The sequence below is a fragment of the Filicampus tigris genome, chromosome 19 (genome assembly GCF_054856515.1).
Source record: "Filicampus tigris isolate MCC_2025a chromosome 19, RoL_Ftig_1.0, whole genome shotgun sequence".
In the NCBI taxonomy this organism is placed as follows: domain Eukaryota; kingdom Metazoa; phylum Chordata; class Actinopteri; order Syngnathiformes; family Syngnathidae; genus Filicampus; species Filicampus tigris.
The window spans coordinates 1275357-1294170 of NC_141235.1; the positions used below are offsets into that span (position 1 = coordinate 1275357).

At 46.3% G+C, this 18814-nt stretch overlaps 1 protein-coding gene across 2 annotated transcripts in view; it reads right to left on the reverse strand.

Moving 5' to 3' along the window:
* Positions 1-1095: 1095 nt before the first annotated feature.
* Positions 1096-18814, reverse strand: part of LOC147128764 (adenosine kinase-like) — a 63704-nt gene continuing 45985 nt past the window's right edge. For both annotated transcript variants that reach the window (XM_086017363.1, XM_086017362.1), the window contains exons 7-11: positions 13486-13656; positions 8284-8319; positions 6930-7044; positions 1517-1603; positions 1096-1371 (exon numbers count right to left, since the gene is read on the reverse strand). In XM_086017363.1, coding sequence (XP_085873489.1) covers positions 1247-1371; positions 1517-1603; positions 6930-7044; positions 8284-8319; positions 13486-13656 — 534 coding nt within the window. In that variant the 3' untranslated portion in view covers positions 1096-1246. The remainder of the gene's footprint in view (positions 1372-1516; positions 1604-6929; positions 7045-8283; positions 8320-13485; positions 13657-18814) is intronic.

The window sequence follows — 18814 nt, forward strand, 5'->3', positions numbered from 1 at the left end:
AATGCAAATGCCAAGAATCCGTTTTGAGTTCCCCATAAACACCAAAAATGTTCGGTAATATGTTTTTTTAATAGTGAAAGTAAGCTTTGCACAGTTGTCCATTACAGCTGTAAAAACATATTCGTTTTAAAACGTTTGGGGAAATAACGATAACTGGAGCATTGATTGTAATCTGTACATAACAACAATGGCTCAGCTGCTCGCGTTTTGCTCCTTGACCGAGCGAGGCGAAAAGTTCCGCGGAGAAAGTGAGAGAGGTGTGGAGAGAAAAAAGCTGCTTTGGCTTTCATTGTCATGACTTCATCATGTCTGCCTCCCTTTTTTGTGCTTGTCTTTTGCCATCTGTCATCTTGAGGGAGGCCAACGAGCCAGCTGCCATGTGAGTGGACATCTTGCCCAATCACAAATGCGCAAACACCCCCGACTGCCCCCCCCCACCCCCAACATCCCCCGTTTCATTCAGGGCGCATCTGTGTGGAAGAAGCAGGTTGGCTTTTTTGGCGGGAGTAACACAGGAGTAACATGTTAAGATAGGAGGAGTGATGTAAAATGTGAGTATATATATGCATATACATATATATATATATATATATATATATATATGCATATACATACATATATATATGCATATACATACATATATATATATATATATATATATATATATACACATATATTAATGTACATATATACACACAGTGTATACATATATACACACATATATCCTCTTATTTTCCATCCATGAGTAACAATTTCTTGTCAGTACAATAATTGAATTTAATTCTATTTTTCGAAACCAAAATGTTTTTTCCATGTATATTTTTGAACACGTTTTTAACCCATTCATTGCCAGCTCAGTGAAAATGGATTTTTGACATCTATAGTCGACAATGACAGCGGATAAGTCAAACTGTAATCCAAATGACTTGAATTATCAAAACAGGAATTTTCTTGCGACATCTCTGAATCTGAGTAAAAAAGACCAAAAGGTCATCGAACTCGAATTAGTTGAAATTCTCCAAAATTACATTCAAACGGGTATCGTATTTAAATTTTTTTTGTTTGCTACCTAAAAAGTTTGACAAGAGAGTAGAATTTTCTTGACGCTGGTAAAAACAGACGTTTATTGGCACTTGCTTCCGGGATGCTCACTGTGAGTAGAAAAAAAAACCCCCAAAACAACGTACATAAAATGCCAGGGCACCATTCGTGCATGAGCGCCTTCGGGAGAAGGTGCGCGACGCGCCTAGTGAAAGTCGGGCTTCTCCGGGAAGGTGCATCCGACTCGTCGGATGATGACGTTGGCGGCGTAGTGTCCCGCTCGGATGCACTCCTCCAGGGGATGTTCCTGCACCAACGCCGACAGGAACCCTTCGGCGACCACACAATGACCAACAAGTAAATAGCGGGCCGCGATTGGCGCACCCCCGCCCTCCGATGCACACTCTCGAAAAAGAACAGAAATACACTGAAATGCTTTTTTCCCCCCCCCCCCCTTTTCTTTTCCCCAGCGTACCTCCGACAAAGGCGTCTCCAGCTCCGTTTGTGTCCACGATGTGGTTCTGGTCGATGTCCACGACGGGGAACATGGTCACCTTGTCCCCTGCAAATGAGACACAAAAAAAGTTGAGCTGGACTCGCTTGGAGGTGCACGGTGACAATTAGTCAGTCAGAACAATCAAACAAAATGACATGGAAGGTGGATTTTTTATTTTATTTTTTTTTCTGCCACCCGCAAGTCCGCGTGAGGTCACGGTGGTGAAAATGTTCCCAGACTGAACAAGCCGCCGTACCGAGGCAAAATTTGTGTCGTTTTCCTGCGGGGCAAAATACACAACAACACGACACAATGTTCTTAAACAAACACAATAATCTCATTCTATTAGCAGTCAGGCGCTGCGGATTAATCACACTGTTAACGTCCTTTTTTTTTTTTTTTTTTTTCCAGGGACACTGATGATAAAGAGCTGAAAACACGAGGAGCGGGCCGATTAGTGGCGTGACGCAGCCCTCTCCGAATCATTTGGACAAAACAAATGCCACGCTAGTAACGACACGCAAACCAGACGCACGAGACGCTTTTGATGCTCCCAGTGGATTTTGGCAAGAATATCCTCAGAGTGGCTGCCTGCGTCAAATTGTGAACTCCAGATCTTCTCTTCATTTATCGATAGGCTGTCTGAAATTAAGAAACGGATGAGTCATCATCACTACTTGATAGTATTTAGTAGCAAGTACAAGTGGAACCTTGGTTTTTGCCTGCACTAGGCTTCACTTTTCAGCTTTGTTTTCATGCCAAAAACAAAAAACGTGGCTATTCATTTCCTGGAATCAAAGCATATTTTGTAAATTGTGTATAAAGGGCTCAATCAAAACAAAGGCGTATTCCACAATGCAAGCTTTTATTAACAACCGCTATGCAACATTCAGGTAAGACATCCTGTCAAAAGTCAAGCCTTCAAAATAAAAGCGCACGTTGTCGGCCACACTCCAAAATAGTTTGAGCACAACCACGCGGCCAAATCAAGGGTGGTGAAATTGTTATCATCACACTACAGGGCTTTTATTTTGAGGACTTGACTTTTGACAGATTTGGAATCACAGTACCGGTACTTCCTATCGGAAATATCGCGTTGGATTTTGTACGATTTTCTTTGCGTCAGACTTTCTGGAACGGATTAATCGTGAAAAACGGGGCTCTGCTCATTTTTTTTTTCCGAGCAGGGCGATTTTTGTTCAAGGCGCAAAACAGGTTGCACGGGTCACGACGGGATATCATAGCTGGTCAGGAGAGCTCAGTTTCACTGTTCGAACAATGTCCAACTGGCCCGCTTTCGACACGTACGCCGTAACAACGGAGAGGAAACGAGCGCCGGCTCATTGTGTGTCTTTTGCCGCTAATGGCCTCATTACAGCTCTTGTGTGGCGCCGATTCCAATTGAGAAGCTCTTTCAACAGGAGTCTCTTTGAAATTAGTATCAATTAAGCCCTTTATTAGCCAGCATTCTTTTCAAAAGCGCCAACCGGCGGAGAACAAAACGGCTGAATGTGCAGATGAGGCGAGCGGCCAGCGCGCCGAGGATTTGATCAAGTCTTTGACGCCAACATCAGCAAAAAATTGCCAGCGTGCTCCGCCTACGTGAGCGCGTCTGCTTCCGACCGGGGCTCAATTGGGCAAATCCCAAAAGCACTCGGAATCCGTCCAAAATGGTTGCAGGGTTCAAATACTTTGGGATTTCGCATTATACTTTTTGTTTGTTTCTCCCGGTTACATGTCATTCGTTTGTTAGGTTTGTTCGTTTAGATTAGTTATTTTTTCGAAAAAAGGCTTTTTTTTTTGTTTTAGTATTCATTTTTATTTGTTGCGCGAAAAAAAAAAAAAAAAATAAAAAAAAAGGACACAAATTATTGTGTAATAAAGTCAAGTAAAGCTCAATTTTATTCTGTACGCACAAAGCTCAAGACCAAAAGGAATATATCTGGAATGAAGGCTCAATGTTTTTCATTGAAGTCATTTTTTGTCTGGAATGCCAATCACGTCGCAAAACTTGAGGGTCATATTCATTTGGCTTTGTCATGATCATGTCATGGTAATTTGGATTCCGCGAGGCATCCCCGCCGTACGTTGTGGCGCTCCCGTGCGAGTGCAACAACACGTGAGAAAGTTGTTGTTTGTTTGAAACGCTTCCCGTTGCGCGGCGGCCCCCAAAAATGCAAACGCGGCGAGAGGATGAAAGCGCCTCGTTGGCAGAGGCCGAACGTTGGGAAGCCAGTCGACATTGGATACGCTACAAGCGTCAACTTGAAAACATTACACATGCCTGTATTTAGCGCAACCGCCGGCACGGGGAACGTGGCCAACGCGTTATCCTTAAACGCAAGACATGAAAGCAAACGTTTCAACGTGCCGCGCCAGGACGGCTTTTTTTTTTTTTTTGCCGTAATTGATTTTGGCTAATAGGATGCACGCAACATAAACATCCTTCTGCCCCTTCAATCCGAGCGGACGCGGCGGCCGACCGACAACTAACGTTGAGCCCTCCTAAACATCGTAACGGTCTCCTTGATCATGTAAAAAAATGCACGTCCAATTTGTCAACACGGGATAGGTCTAATTTCTTCTGATTAAAAATAAATAAATAAATAAATAAATAAATAAATAAAAAACATAAAGCCAAACAAGTACTTACAGTTTTTACACACACAAAAAAAATGCGTGGCTGCCGTAAATGCTCTCTGTGTAATTTTTAAGCACTGTAACATCAATGCTAACTTCCATTAGCCCATCTTATGTTAGCATGAAGCTAATGGACTATTTCGAGTGATGTGGTTTGAGTGAACATTTTGGTTTATAAATATTATTGAAGTTGTTTTTTCGCTTATCGACTTGAAGTGGAAATCTCTTTTTTTTTTTTTTTTTTTTGTCAACTAATTCCCCCTGGATCCATTTCAATCCCAGCAAGCCAGTTATACGTTGTTTCATCTGATGTATCAGTCGAAGGGCAGCTGCATGCTAATTGCTTGCTTTTTATTGTTGGTTTTCTTTAGCCTGTTCGGCGGCCGCCAGACAAACAAGACTCGTCCGCACGTTTGGCTTGACACGGGTCAAAACGATGTTAAAACGACAAAATCATGTTACGCTAGATTTGATCAAGTAGTTCAGCGACAACAAGGCCGCCAGCTCGTTTACAAAAGCGCCGTCAAGTGTTGCCAACTTGGCCATTTGGGTGACTTTAGCGACAACGTTTTTTGCAAAAACGCAACTAGTGAGTTGAATTTCAGAATCAGAATCAGAATGAGACAACATGAGCAGGGATTATTTGCACACTCTTTTCTGTATGACAAGAAAGAAGCCCGGTGGAAGGCAACTGCAGAGTAAAAGTCGCCTGAAGTTACATTTTTATTATGTAAATTGTTTAAAAAAAAAAAAACAATCAAAGCGTTTTTGGTATCAATGAAATAAAAACGAAATTTGTTTTGAAGTGGTGTCATTATCTCTTTACAACGAGGGGGAAAATCGTTTGAAATTGGAAATCGCCGATTTGACATAACGAGTCAGGTGGAAGGAAGCACTTATTTTCTCATTATCCGCAATGAAAAACAACTTGCTCATCATCACACTCGTTTGCTTTTTCTATTGGCGAAGGGGAATCGATTCAAATTGGAAATCGGACATTTTATCCTAAAGCCATAATGTCTCGCCCCAGACAGAAGGGGACACGATTTCCAAGAGGAAGCGCGTCTTTTCTTATCGGTAAAGAAAAACAACGGTGGCATTTGCTTTTCCGTCAAGCTAAGCGGGGGCGATTCAAATCAGAAATCGGATTGTATTTGGTTGTTTTTTAAAAAATCTGAGACTATTTTTAGGCAGGACCCAGCCCAACTTCCCGGTCGCTCGTCTGACTTGCTCCTTTGGCATGATCTCATTTTTCAGATGACGTTCATGCAACTCAAATCCCAAATTGCCGGCTCGTAAAAAAACAAATCGGCGTGTCCAAAAGGCGACACGGCGGTTACGCCCGTTGCCGGAACAATTACGGACGCCTTCACCTTTCTTTTATCCCGAGCGAAAAGGGCAGACGGACGATAAAAGAGAAAATATGCTGGTGAAAAAAAAAGTGGAATCAAAGACAATGAATGTAGCAGAAAGCGTGCCGAGCGAGTGTGGCGCTAGCGGGTATCCGGCGGGGGGCGGGGGGGCGGATGATGTGATGGAGTCCTTACCTGAGGCCAGCGAACGCAAATAAAAAGCGCAAGGGCAGCAAGGAGAGCAGCCCGCAAGGCCAAACGCTCCCACCGGTAATCACTAAGCATTGTTTCTGACAGGTAGGGTTTCAAATGAAGGTTTCGAGACAGAAGTCGGGCTTTAAATAAGGCTTCAAAGTGCAGGACAGGCTTTCAAATTACCGTCAGCATTGTTGTACGCACTTTCCACGTATGTTAAAGTGGCAGCTGTTTGAAGGTCTCCAATGACCGTGGTGGCATTGATGCTAATTTCTGTTAGCCCACCATCAAGCTAGTTGACTTGAGAATTATCGGCCTTGGTTGACCAGTTTGGGATTGATCTATACAATTTGTAATTTTTATGCGTCACTCCAGCAAGGGATGGGGTTATAAAGTAGGGCTTCAAATCAGGGTTACGAGGGTCAAATAAGGGTCTCGAAGAAGGGTTAGGGTTTTGAGCCAGAGGTAGGGTTTCAAGCAAAGTTTTGGTTTCACAGTATAGTTTTGAATTTGGGTTACTGTTTTGAAACCAGGATTAGGGTTTCAAACGAGGGTTTTAAACCTTGCCTTGAGTAGGGGTTTCAATTTAGTGTTTGGGTTTAGGGTTTCAAAGTAGGGTTTCAAGCCAGGATGGCTTTCAAGACTGAGTTGAGGTTTCAAACTAGTTTTAGGGTTTCCAGCTTGAAAACGAGGAAGGTTTGAAAGCAGCCCAGCAGAGGAGAAGAAGCCTTAGAAAAAAAAAAAGCGTCTGGCGTGCGTCCAAGTTGCAAGTACTTCACAAATCAATGCCTGCCCGTTGATCTGTTCTGTCCCGGTTTTTTTTGTGTTTTTTTTCTTGGACATCTGGCGTCAATACTGGAGCTTCACTTCAAAGTCGAGGAGGCCCGATGGAGATGGCCTCTTCCATGTCGGCCATCTTTTGAGGCCGCGACGCCACACGCGAGTCATGGACGCACAACCGGAAGAGGGGGGGCGTCCCGACATGGGGGGAGGGCCTGCAGGAACATTTACTGAATGGACTCAAGGATTCCGACAAACGCCTTTGGGAAATATCACAGATGGACAGATGTGCGGCACAAATCCCAAGGAGAAACTTTACTGCAAGGACAAAAGTGTTGGGACAAACTGGAAGGGAAAATGTTGGATGCGCGGGACCAGTTTTGTCTCCCGGCCTTCAACGCGTCGCAGAGTCGGCAAAAGCCTACCGGTGGTCGCCACGGTGTCGTCCTTGCCCTGCGTGAAGACCACCACCCTCGGCCTGGCCGGGTTGTCCTTGGGCAGGTTTTTGGTCAGCCTGGCGATCTCACCGACGTCGTCCGTCTGCAAACAAAACGCCGTTCTCGATTTTACAAGGCCAGCGAAGCAGCGGGAATTCTATCGAGCGCGCTGGATCAATATGAGGAAACGATCGCACAAGCTTGCGCCTGTCAGTGTCGCTTTATGATCTTTATTATTTATTAACTCCCGGTGATGTACAAGCGGGGTGTGATGGAGCACCCCCAACGCAGCCGGGGAGTCCTCCCAAAAAAAAAAAAAAAAAATCTTGTGTACGAGCGCACTTTGCCACCTCTGAACACTTTCCGACCGTCATTTAATCAGGCCCGAGGGGTCCGCCGAGGCCGGAGAAAAGTGGGTGTAACGCTCTAAGTAAGTGTTAATGGTGAGGTTCATGCCGAGGCTGTTTGTGAGCCAAGGTAAGGAGATGGGAGGGGGGGTGGGGTTGAAAAAAAGAAAATAGCAATTTGTCAGCGTGAGTGCATATAATCACAAGCACTCCCCCAGACGGCCGAGGCAAAAGCACACGAGGCTTTGGCACGTTGTCGCCCTTCACTTTTATGTGCTCAACATAAAAAGAGGTGCTGGACTCAGGTTGAAGGTGCTAAGAGGCACCGGGCAAGACAGGCCAACAGGCAATCGCAGGTGACGCGCAGCTTAAAAACAGAATCCGAAAATCAAAAATTCTGGACAATCACATCCATTTGGAGGGACGCAAAGTTATCGGCTGCAACCAGGGGAGGCCAACTCAGGTCATTATTCTGACGCCAATGGCGAATATGCGTCAGTAGAACCCTACACCATCATTGCTTCTATTTTGGTCAAGGAAAACCAGGAACAACTTCTCCAAAAAGGAAGATAATATCACCCCCAAAAAACATAAAAGCGTGCAAAAAAAAAAAAACCCCAGAGTGGTTTCTACGTGTGCTTCTCAAAGTAGCTTGTAAATGCTCGGGTATCGCACGCCATCGCGCTTTGGCGACCCGACGGGCCCGCGGCGGCTTCCCTAAAGGCTTTTCAAATAAAATTCAATAAATAACATCTGTACACGATGTCGGGCGAGCAAGAGTGCACGGAGAGAGGGAGAGAGAGAGAGAGAGAGGCAGCTGAACAAAGAAACCATGACGACTGCCCCATTGCCATGGCAACAGCAGCAAGGCCCGGCGAGTGTAATAGCGCATCAATCACTGTCCAAAAAAGAACTTCACTATCAGCAGAAATCACCAAGAAAGTAGCAAGCGTTAGCACGTTAGCGTGCTAGCGCGCTGCTCGCGGACAACTCACCTGGAAGCCCAGCTGCTTTCCGAAGGCGGCCGCCTCCTGAAAGCCAGAAAGAGAAACACAAAACGACAACAAATGAAAAGAAGGGAAATATAGACAAACATTATGGTCAATATGGATAAGATACGTTTTGCAACGCAATGGCGCAAAGCCGAATTGCGCAAACTGTTGCGGGTCAAACTTGATGTGCCAGAAAAAAAGGAACGACATCTTTGAAAATAAGCGTCAAAAATATATTTTGAGAGACAAAGCCATCTTTAACTAAAATTTGCTGTTAACCAGTGTTATCATCTGAAATAAATATACAAGATAAAATGCAATAAACAATCAAATCCAGTATAATCAATGAAAATAACTACACTGGATTGTGGCTACTTGCAGTGGAACTGCAATTATTGTGTACTATACTAAAAACAATGAAATGAACATAAATGAAAGTCAACGAAAAAAAATACACAACAGTATCTAATAATAGAAATGGATTTATTATTGTAGGCGTTATTTTCCCGACAGTCTAACGTGGACAATGAGTGCATGTAATTACGTGACCATAAGAATATTGAGGCTACATAGGGGGTCATAAATCTCACATTATGGCCCATAAAGAGCAAGCTCACATTAAGGAGCTTGTCGCACCCATTTTTGATGGCCTCGGACGCGCGTGCGTGCCTTTCACATGTCACGCAGGCCGTTTTGGGATGTTGCGCTCGACAGCTTTGCCGCGGCGCGCCGCCGCAGCTGTCGCCGCGACGCCGACGACTTCAAGTGACATCTGGGCACCGGTCGCCGGCCAAAGCGGCGCAGCGATTTTTTTCGCCGGGCCAAAGCGGGTTTGGTAACGAGGCGGCGCGCAGCCAAAGTGGGCTCAGGAACCGTCAGAATGTGCGGCGAGAATGTTGCCGCTCTCAGAGGATTAAACAGTCCAAGGGCTATTTTTAGAGCGCTTAAGCTAATAATCCACACTCGGCAATTTCATGCACAGACAAATGAGAGAGCACAGCGCAAATGCGCCACTTTTCATCTTCACTTGCCAACAAAGTGTGCTGCAATTGATCAAAAAAAAAAAAAAAAAAATGCAAGCGGAAGGAGACATGCTCACAAACACCCAAATATAAGCGTGCCCTTGCCCCGTCACTTCAGAACACCCCTGCGGCGGCGGCGACCCGGCTCGCCATCCATCTCGGTCGGCCTGACTGCCACAAGGGCAGCGGTGGGGGAGGGGCGGGCGTTAAACACCCGCAAACATGTGCAGTGAGAAACTGGCCGACGGCAATTACGGGACAGGGGTGCGCAGAAAGGGAGGTTGCGATGAGCGGCGTTAACCTTAGCCTGCTGGGACCTTGCGCCGTTGAGGCAGAATGTCGCTCCCGTGGCCTTATCAGCGCTAAAGGCCTCTGTCGCCCATCTCGCCTCGCGCTCGGACGCGAGGTCAGAGTGCGACGGTGGCCGTTATCTCCCTCAAGGAAGTTTGCCGATATCCAGTTGCTCGACAGGCTTTCTACCGTTTCACTTATACGGTGTAAACGTGCAGCTTTCAGAAAATTCAGCCCCAAAGGCAGTTTCACTGGGCAACGGGACATTTGGTGGACACGTCTATCATGCGCGGAGGACCCTCAAAAAAGGCTCAAGAACCCAAGCACAAAAAGACACGATGAGTACATCATTTTGCTTCCAAGTCGTGCTGAAGTCGAAATTTACATTCAGTGGTGGTCGCGGCATTTTGGAAGATTCACGCCAGTTTTACTTTCCGACATGAAATTTGACAAGTAGGCCCACAAATGTTTGAGTGATGTCTACCAACTGAAGCTATGTACAGGCGGGCCTCGGCTTACGAACGCGTCGCATTCCTACGTTGGTGATGTAACCCAAATTTCCACGTGAATCCGAATTAAGGCTTTAATACACCCTTAATCTCGCAATAAATATCCGACTCGCCATTCGGGCTCATTTCCAGGGCTCCTTCAAAGTGGAACTCTGCGATTTGATCGATTTGTGATCACATTGGAAACACTCACACTCAACAGATGGACGATGCTAAATTGTGAGCGATTGACGCGGTCGTCATTGCGCAGAGCACGTCAGCACCTTTCGTGACTTCTATTCGAGGAAGAGTCCACCGACCTGCCTCCGGCTTCCCTCGGCAACTTTTTGAACTCGATCAGGGAGATGGCGCTTGTCGATTGCGCTTTTGACGGCCTGCCAGTCGTCTCCCAAGCACGCCGGCGCCAGCGAAGCCCCGCAAACGTCAAAAGCTGGGAACGCAATTGACAAAAGGAACGCGCAGCCGCCAACTCGGTGAGGATAAGAGGATTGCGGGAGCGAGCGGCCAAACTCCGAGCGCCGGTAATTAGGACTGGAGGGTATCTCGCGATGCCCGCCGGAAAAACACCAGCGTCAGCGCCATGGCGGTATCTCCTCTTCCATCCGCCGTTTTGCTTCCAGGACCGGCGTGGCCAAGCGTAGGGATTGTTTTTGTACTTTCCCCGGTTGGCGTTCTGAAAATATCCAAATTCCCACATGGCTGGGCTTCAAACAAGGCCAAGTCAAAGAAACACTCCAATTTTAATGAGTTGCAATGTTTCAGTGACGTGAGCGCCGTCACTGCAGTTTTCCTTGTTGAGGCCCCGAAACGACAAAATTCACAGATCAAGGCGGTGAAAAATAAAGACGCCATTTTATTGTGTCTTGACGTTAAAACAAGAAACAGTTCATTTTTCTCACTGGTGGTGGGAAATGTCCACATTTCCCGTTCTAGGGCCAAAATGAGGAAAAAGCAAACCAGTAATTGTTGCCAGTAATTGTTGCGGGTTGCATTGTAGCACCCCCCAGGAGGCCCCTTCCATTTAGCAAATGATTCCGGCTAATATGCAGCGTGACTCATCTGTCTCCGGAAGTGTACGTCACAGCAAAGGTGAGCGTCGGGGTGACTCATGACGGCGAAAGCGAGCGAGCGCCGCTTCGATTCGAGGTGTGCGGCCCCCGCGTCTTTGCCCGCGTCCAATGACACCTTGCCATCGCTCTGCCGATTGGCCATTTAGTCCACTCGCACGGCTCCGTACGGCAACGTGGCCTGCTTGGCTTGGGCTGCGGCCGAGCTGTGAAGGGGGCAGCGGACAACAGCTTGAACGCGACCGCCGCTCCCTCATGTTTTGCAACGCCGCTAAATGCCCATTCAACCTTTTCGCTCGCCTATCGTGTAGCCCATTCAAATCACGGTAACTTCAGTCGGCTGAAAATGACATCGCAACTGCTGAGCCGTGATTGGTTGTTACCTGAGCATCTGTGATGTCATTTTCAGCTGACAGAAGTGACAAAATGGCCGCCCCAGATGCCTAAAAAGGGGTGGGTTTTGCTGCTTAACTCTTATTCCACAACCGCATTATTGGTCATCAGAATGCCGCGTTTCAACTAGTAGGGGGCCTGCTGGGAACATATTGTTGAAAAAAACGTGTTTGGCTTGATTTCCCCTTTAAGTTTGTGTCATTATTGATTGTAATTTCATTGGAGGAGGCTTGCTGTAGTGGCTAAAGTCGTGCGCAAAAGACAAAGCCAAATTTGGAAAGCAAACGTCTATATTCCCACAGCATTTTTAAAAAGTCCAAGGGAAGCTGATCGTTATTATTATTGTTGATTACTTCTTATTTCAAAATAAGAAACAGGTCAAATTCATTTTGTACCTTCCCATGGGAACGGAGATGAGTCATCATGTGCACACTCCTCATATGTCTTGTGGGATTATCATAGCGCATGCACACAAGAACGCCGGCGGATTTGAAATGAGATGTTTCAGGCAATGGGGTCAAAAGTCAAAATGTTTTTGGTTAATGAGTGAAACGACTTTACAGTGCATCCCCAAAGGAGCGCAGATCGAGATACAGTAAATGGCATGCAGACATTACCAGTGAGCGCTTAAAAGCCCAATCAGTCAGGGAGATTAATTCGGTAATGACGGCCGGGTTGCTCTTAAATAGCGCGACGCAAAGCCGAGCGTGATGCTGCCATCGCCGCTGCCCTTCTTTTATGCGCGTCTTTATCTCCTACGCTCAAGAGAGCCCGTTGGTAAATCGCGGCTAATTTTATCGCCGCTAATCATTGCTCTCGTCGGGGGCCGTATTAACTGCTGCCATTAAAAAAAAAAAAAAAAAGTGCAATCGATGGTTGTTTCGGTGTCAGGTGGTCAAAAGGCGGGAGGAGTCAATTAAAGTTGGGTTATTACACGACATGTTAGCGAGCTTAAACTAGGCGCCCTCACTATCCTCCCATGTCGTAAATCTCAAATCTACAAGTGGCAAAAAAATAAATAAATAAAATAAGGAAGTCAAGTCTCGTCCCCACTAAATGTCAAACTCGTCTCGTAATGTAAATATTTGTGTTAGGTCAAGTCATACAATCTTGCTCAGTCATATTCACACATGAATTATTTGCACTTGCGTTAATTAGCTGTACAAACACATGCATGCTAAGAGTTTTTTTTTTTTTTTTTTTAACGCTCCGGATCCAGTCTTTGTAAGGTCTATTATTTTATTGTCCTCTCAAGCGCCCTCAAGTTGAGTTCATGTTACTTGTCTTTTTTGGTTTGAAGTGCAACGTCAATAGTTAGGTTGCGTTTGTTTTTCTTGGAAAGTCCAACATCAAGAGTTTAGTCTTGTAGTCCAGGTCATGCCCGGCCAGCCCTTTTGTCTGTCACTCAACAAAGTGCGCAACGGGAGGTCTGGGACTGGACCGGACAAGCGGAGGGAGGCCAACAGGAGTCAAAAAAAGAGCGCAGACGGACATTCGCGGTGGGCTCGAGGCGTCCGACGGCTGCGTATCGGCTCTGTTTGCCGCCGTTTGCTCTTATTTTGGATTCCCGGAGAACGAGTGCTGACAGAGTGTTCTGCCGGTAATCCGTCTACAAACACGCGATTATTAGCCCGAATCATTAAAGTCAATAATAACTGGAAGTGTAAGAGAACTTCTTGAGGCAAACGCTTACAGTAGCCACGAATGCAAAACACACAGCGTTTGCAAAACACACACACACACACACACACACATACCTCAATGCAATTAGGGAAATTGCCATAAACTAAGCCATAAATCTGTGTTTTCGTTCAGATGTCACACTAGAGTTGAGATTGGACTTTTTTTGCCACACTAACTTGGAATGTCGCGGTTCAGACTTCGCACATAAGCGACTTACAAAAAGTAGCAGTCGGGACTTACCGTCTCGTTGCCAAACAGGATGTCCACGTAGGGCATGAGCTCCATCATGGCGGCGTTGAAAAACTGACAGATGAAAGGCGCCGACAGGTTCACGCAGAAGAGTTTGTTGTTTTCCGAGGCGTGCTTGGCCACCTTGAGCATGGACGCCGGAGACACGGTCAGGAAAAAGCCCTGAAAACAACACCCGCCGCAAAAAAATGGACTTTCGCATTTCAAAAATTCACTTGCAACGCATTAAGAGCATGAGAGTAAAACCTTGACTGCTCCAAAATGTGTTGTTCCATATACAAATGTTAGTAGGTTGCTGTTGTTTTTGCATTTTTGCCGCTGAGACTCTTGTCCAGCGTTATCAAGCAACCTTTTTTTATGAACCAAGGACTTCATCTCAACCCGTGTTCCGTCTGTTTGTGCTGAGCACTGAGCGACAATGTCGACTGCTGCATTAGCTTCTTGTGCTAGCAACTAGCACGGCAAAATCGTGCAACTTTCGGCGTGTCCGAACGTCAACTTTTCACAAACTACGAACGAGGACACTGACCTATTCTTAGCTGTATTTGCGCTACATCACTCGTGACGGCATAGCTTTAGCATTAGCTTCGTGCACTTTCTAGCGAGCTGCCCCCCAACCACACACACACTGTTGGTCAAATTCCAAATTGTAGCTTTTTGGCTCGTCCAAAGTTTTTGGTATTACCCGTTGTGGCATGACTGGCGAGCGTAACACATTCCAGCATGGCTGCCGCCAACCAAAACACTTTAAACTGCTAATTTGCGGCTTTGAGGGCGGAATGATTGAATCTGAATAAGCGCTTTTGGAGCACAAAGGAGGGGAGGGAGGACAGTGGTGAGGAAGGGGGAGAGTCAATTTGGAGCAAACCCTGTGGTGGGGAAACAACGCGCTCGTATCCGATGATGGGCGAACAAAAGTCTCGTCTGGACTCCCCTTACTCGGAAACAAGAGAAGCATGCTTGGCCATTGTGTGAATGAATACAAATCGGGTAAGAAAACACCTTTGCGTTTCAGGTGGAAACCCGACACGGGGCGCACAGAAGCGCTGCTCTCCTTTGATACGGATCTGCGTAACCTTGTTTTCCAGCCGCAAGCTGCTCTGCAGAACCGGGGCACCCCAAAAAAAAGAGAAGGAAAAAAAAAAGAAGAAGGAAGTTTCAGATGATCCATTTAATCCGGCTACTTTCTCTGGGGCTCATTAAAGCCCCATGACATCGGCGACTGAGCACTCAATTAAAAGGGACAAGGTAAGACGACACAGTCGCTTTGGCGGCGGACAAAGGCGCTCGAGTGAAGAGCCGTGATGGCGCGGGGGCCGTCTGCCTCCGGGCAAAAGGAAACGCCGAAGGTGGCAAGCCGCACTGCGTCCAGCCGCCGTCCCGACGTCGTGGGCCAGACATTCTCTTCCGACACGAGCGCTTCCAAATCAAAGGAGGCGGAGTGAGAAAAACTTTGAGACGCTCACTGCGGTGCGGCCACGAGTGGCTTCGCCTCTGCCAGGACCATGACGCCACCTTTCCCCTCAAGTTAAGAGTGGAAATGACCCGAAAGAGCATCCCAGTGATGGATGGGAAGGCTGCATTTGAAGGACCGCGGATATTTGAAATGTTTTTGTTTTAGGAAAGAGCAACGATCGATACGTTCTTTTCTTTTTTTCTTTTTCAGGACGTTACAACTTCAATAGTTTGTTTTCTTTTCCAAACAGTTCAAGTTTAACGGTCTCAAACGTTTTCTTTGATAGGGAAGTGGAACTTCAATGGTTTGTCTTCTCTTTAGGCAAAGGTCAGTGCAATAGTTTGCCTTCTTTTTTGAGCCAAGTACAACATCAATAGCTTGACTTCTTTATAGGAAAGTGCAACATCATTTTGGCCTCTGCTCCTGCAAGTTGGAGCCAATATCGTCAGAGTTTCGCCTTGGTCGTCAAGGTAACGAAATCTGAACTCGCCACTGGCCCGCCACCGTTTGGGACCGAATATGCAGTCGCTCACTTGCGTGAGACACGAGAGAAGGGGTGTGTGCGCTTTCATTCTTGATTCTTGGATTCTTTTTACAAAAGCGCGGCACAGACATGCAATTAGGAACTTTTTTAAATTGTAAAAAGAAATGCATATCCAACACAGAAGGCATTGGACAAGATGGCTTGATTTGGAATTATGAGCCAGGGCTGAAGTCCAAAAAACGAAGAAGGTTGCCGTTGTCCCACTTTTAACTGAAAAACACTTTGGCCAGCTAAAGTGAAAATGTCATAACAGTAAGTATTTTCTTCAGGGCGACCCTTTTTTTTTTTTTTTTTTTATAGCGAAAGCAAAAACTGCCCAGCGGAACGTTATCATTGTGCAATGGGAATCCAAGATGTCTTGATTCCCAAGTGCCTGCCTTTCAAATGAAGGGAGTAGCGCAGCAATCCCGTTCGGCAAAGTCCCCCAGCCCGAGCGCCAAAGGCAAATAAGCATCTGGCCCGGCGGTGAAACGGAAGACGCTCAAGTCTTTAGTGGTGCGGCCGGGGCACGGGATGGAGTGGCGACGATGCCGGGGGGTCTGCTTTCGCAGGTGCCAGGGAATGAGGACAAGTGCGATAAGAAAAAAAAAAAGAGGAGAAAGAGAACGGATGGAAGACTTTGCTCCCAGTGGGAGAAGTCAAATTGTTGTGGCAGCGGCTCGCCATTGTGTGGGTGTGTGCGCTTGATGGGTGCTTGGCTGTGATGGATGGTGAGGTGTCACCCGGCTTAAAATACAAGTGGACGGCGGAACGGTGGGGGAAAAAAAAAAAAATCTACTTTAAGAAGGACACTTCGGGGAAAGTACGATTTTATTCCCCCACAACTCCCCCTCACTGAAGTTCTCTTCATTCCACAGCCTGGAGAGATTTCCAGTATATTTAGCGGCAGCTGGGCAAAAAGCATAGTTGCACTTGCTGTGTTGTGCAAATCTTGTACAAAAAAAAAACGTAACTGCGACTATCTCACATCTTGTCACCCCAAAGAAATCACTGCTGAGTCCATTTCAATGCTGTTGCAATCCAAAACAGCAGTACAGCAAAAGTCTCTCAGAGGAGATACTCGGCTTATTATTGCGGTAACCCATAATATCATTTCATTAAATTTAAAACAATATTAGTTAAAAAAACCAAAAAACATTTATATATTTTATATTTGAAAACTGACTTCATTTAATAGGCAAAATATTGTTCAATAAGATAACAGCATCTCACTGTCCAATATTCATAGTCCGAGTGGGACTAAATAACGATATCGGGATGTATCCGATCACTTATCTCTAACTGCACGGAAATGGTACTACTGATATTTTGCACCACCCACTGCAGCATAAAATTAAAAGCAAAGGTGAACGCTTTGGCGATGCGGAGCATTCGGACGTCTTTTACACGGCCGCCGATAACGTCTGCGTCTTGGTCTTGCTTCCCGGCTGCCGTCCAGGCGTCGCGTTCCGCTCCAGCTTATCGGATCACTTGGAAATTCATCCACTGCTGCCAAAGGGCACTTGAGGGCGAAGACGATTGCAGCCCAAGGCATACGGGCGGGCCTTTCGCTTTGCCATCTCATGCGGCAACACATTTGGGATTTAACAACCTGGGCGCGCTTCTTTAACTAACTGCTTTATCTTTTCCTAAAAAGCAGACGTAAAGAGGCGGGAGCTCAGGAATGATGAGGGATCGCACCCGGTCAAGGTTATCCTGATAAGAAGGGAGAGTATTTTGCGAAGGGGAGTTTAGGGACCAAGCCCCGTTGCATAACCCCTCACCCCGAACCCAATTGTTATTTTTTTTTTTTTTTACAACTGCCTGTATTAATATCCTGAACATTAAATATACGCCCCAACTATGATCCTAAGACAAAGATGATGTAAAAAACACCAATTAGTAAAAAACAAACAAACAGGCGACGTCATGGTGAAAAGGTACTGCGACACTGCATCAAAAAGGAAGTCCAGTCGCCCGTGATGATCACGGTGACCCGGCCAGGACAAAATGGCTTAGAAGCAGCATCGGCGCTGCGTCGTCCTTGTGTGCCACGTTGCACTTAATTAGCATTTTACTGCCAGCGGCTCGCTCTCCTTCAGTGACTCTGAAGGGGAAACGTCAAGTGCACAAACAGACACTCGTGGAGACACACGCTGAGAGAAAATGCCAGATATTGCAATGCATCCTATCTTGACTACTTCGGGTCCAAAATCAGTACTGTGGTACAAAATATCAACGTGGATATGTACGGTATCGTTAGCTCCCACGGTACAATATCGAAACCGGCGGTGGGGCGACACGGCAAAATGCATCATTAGCTTTCATGGCGCAATATGGACATGCGGGATAGAGAAAAAATATCAATGTTGGTTACTAGCATCATAGAGCATCGTGAGAGCTTACGCTACAGTATCGATACTCGGGGTTGGATACGGATACCAATATGCGCCATATCGTTAACTTTCACGGTGCATTACTGACATAAGGGATTTGATTAAAAATAGCAATATTGGTCTTTTTCATATCGTTAGTGCTCAAGGCACAGTCTCCATGCTAGGGTGGGACAGAGCTTTCACAGTACAATATTGATATAATTCATTGCCTGGTACTGTACCGACGCTTAAGACAAAATATCGAGATGTATTTCTAGCCGTCACGGAACAGGATCAAAGTGAAGGGCTGGGACAACAAATGCTGTTTCGTTAGCCCTCAAAGTACGATGCTTTGACATTGATAAACATGGGAGTGTATTTCAATTCCTAATCAAACCATATCGGAACGTATCGTAGTGTTGGATCACGCAGTACCGCATCGATACTGGCAATGGGACGTGACGGCAACTCTTAAATCACTTGACATCACTTTTGGGAAATACATCTGCAGTTGAGTGAATAATCACCCCGGGTTTCTGGTTTCCGAGAATATTTGCAAAAAGGTGCTACTGCGATGGATACCAACGAGTCGAGCGGGGGTCACTTGAGGTTGAACGCCGCGACGGAGCGGCGGGAGACAGTGGTCCAGTGTTCGCCGCCGGCCCGGCGAAAGCCGGCGCAGCGGCTCGGAAAATTACAGGTAATTGGCCGAGCCGTCGAATCCAGTTTGGCTTCGCCCGAGAGCCTAAAATAACAAAGCTGTGATTGCTCCGAGGCCCCAAAGAGTTAATTTGATACACATTTCTTACACCCACCTTGAAATGTACTAGCGCTGGGTGAGAGCCCCTCTTTCCCTCTGCACCCCCCCTCCCCCTCCCCCTCTTGCAAATACTCTCCATCTGTCAGATTACGCTGAAGCAACGGGAGAAAGGGGGGCCTTGCACAAGATTGTGTGAAGGCTGTCAA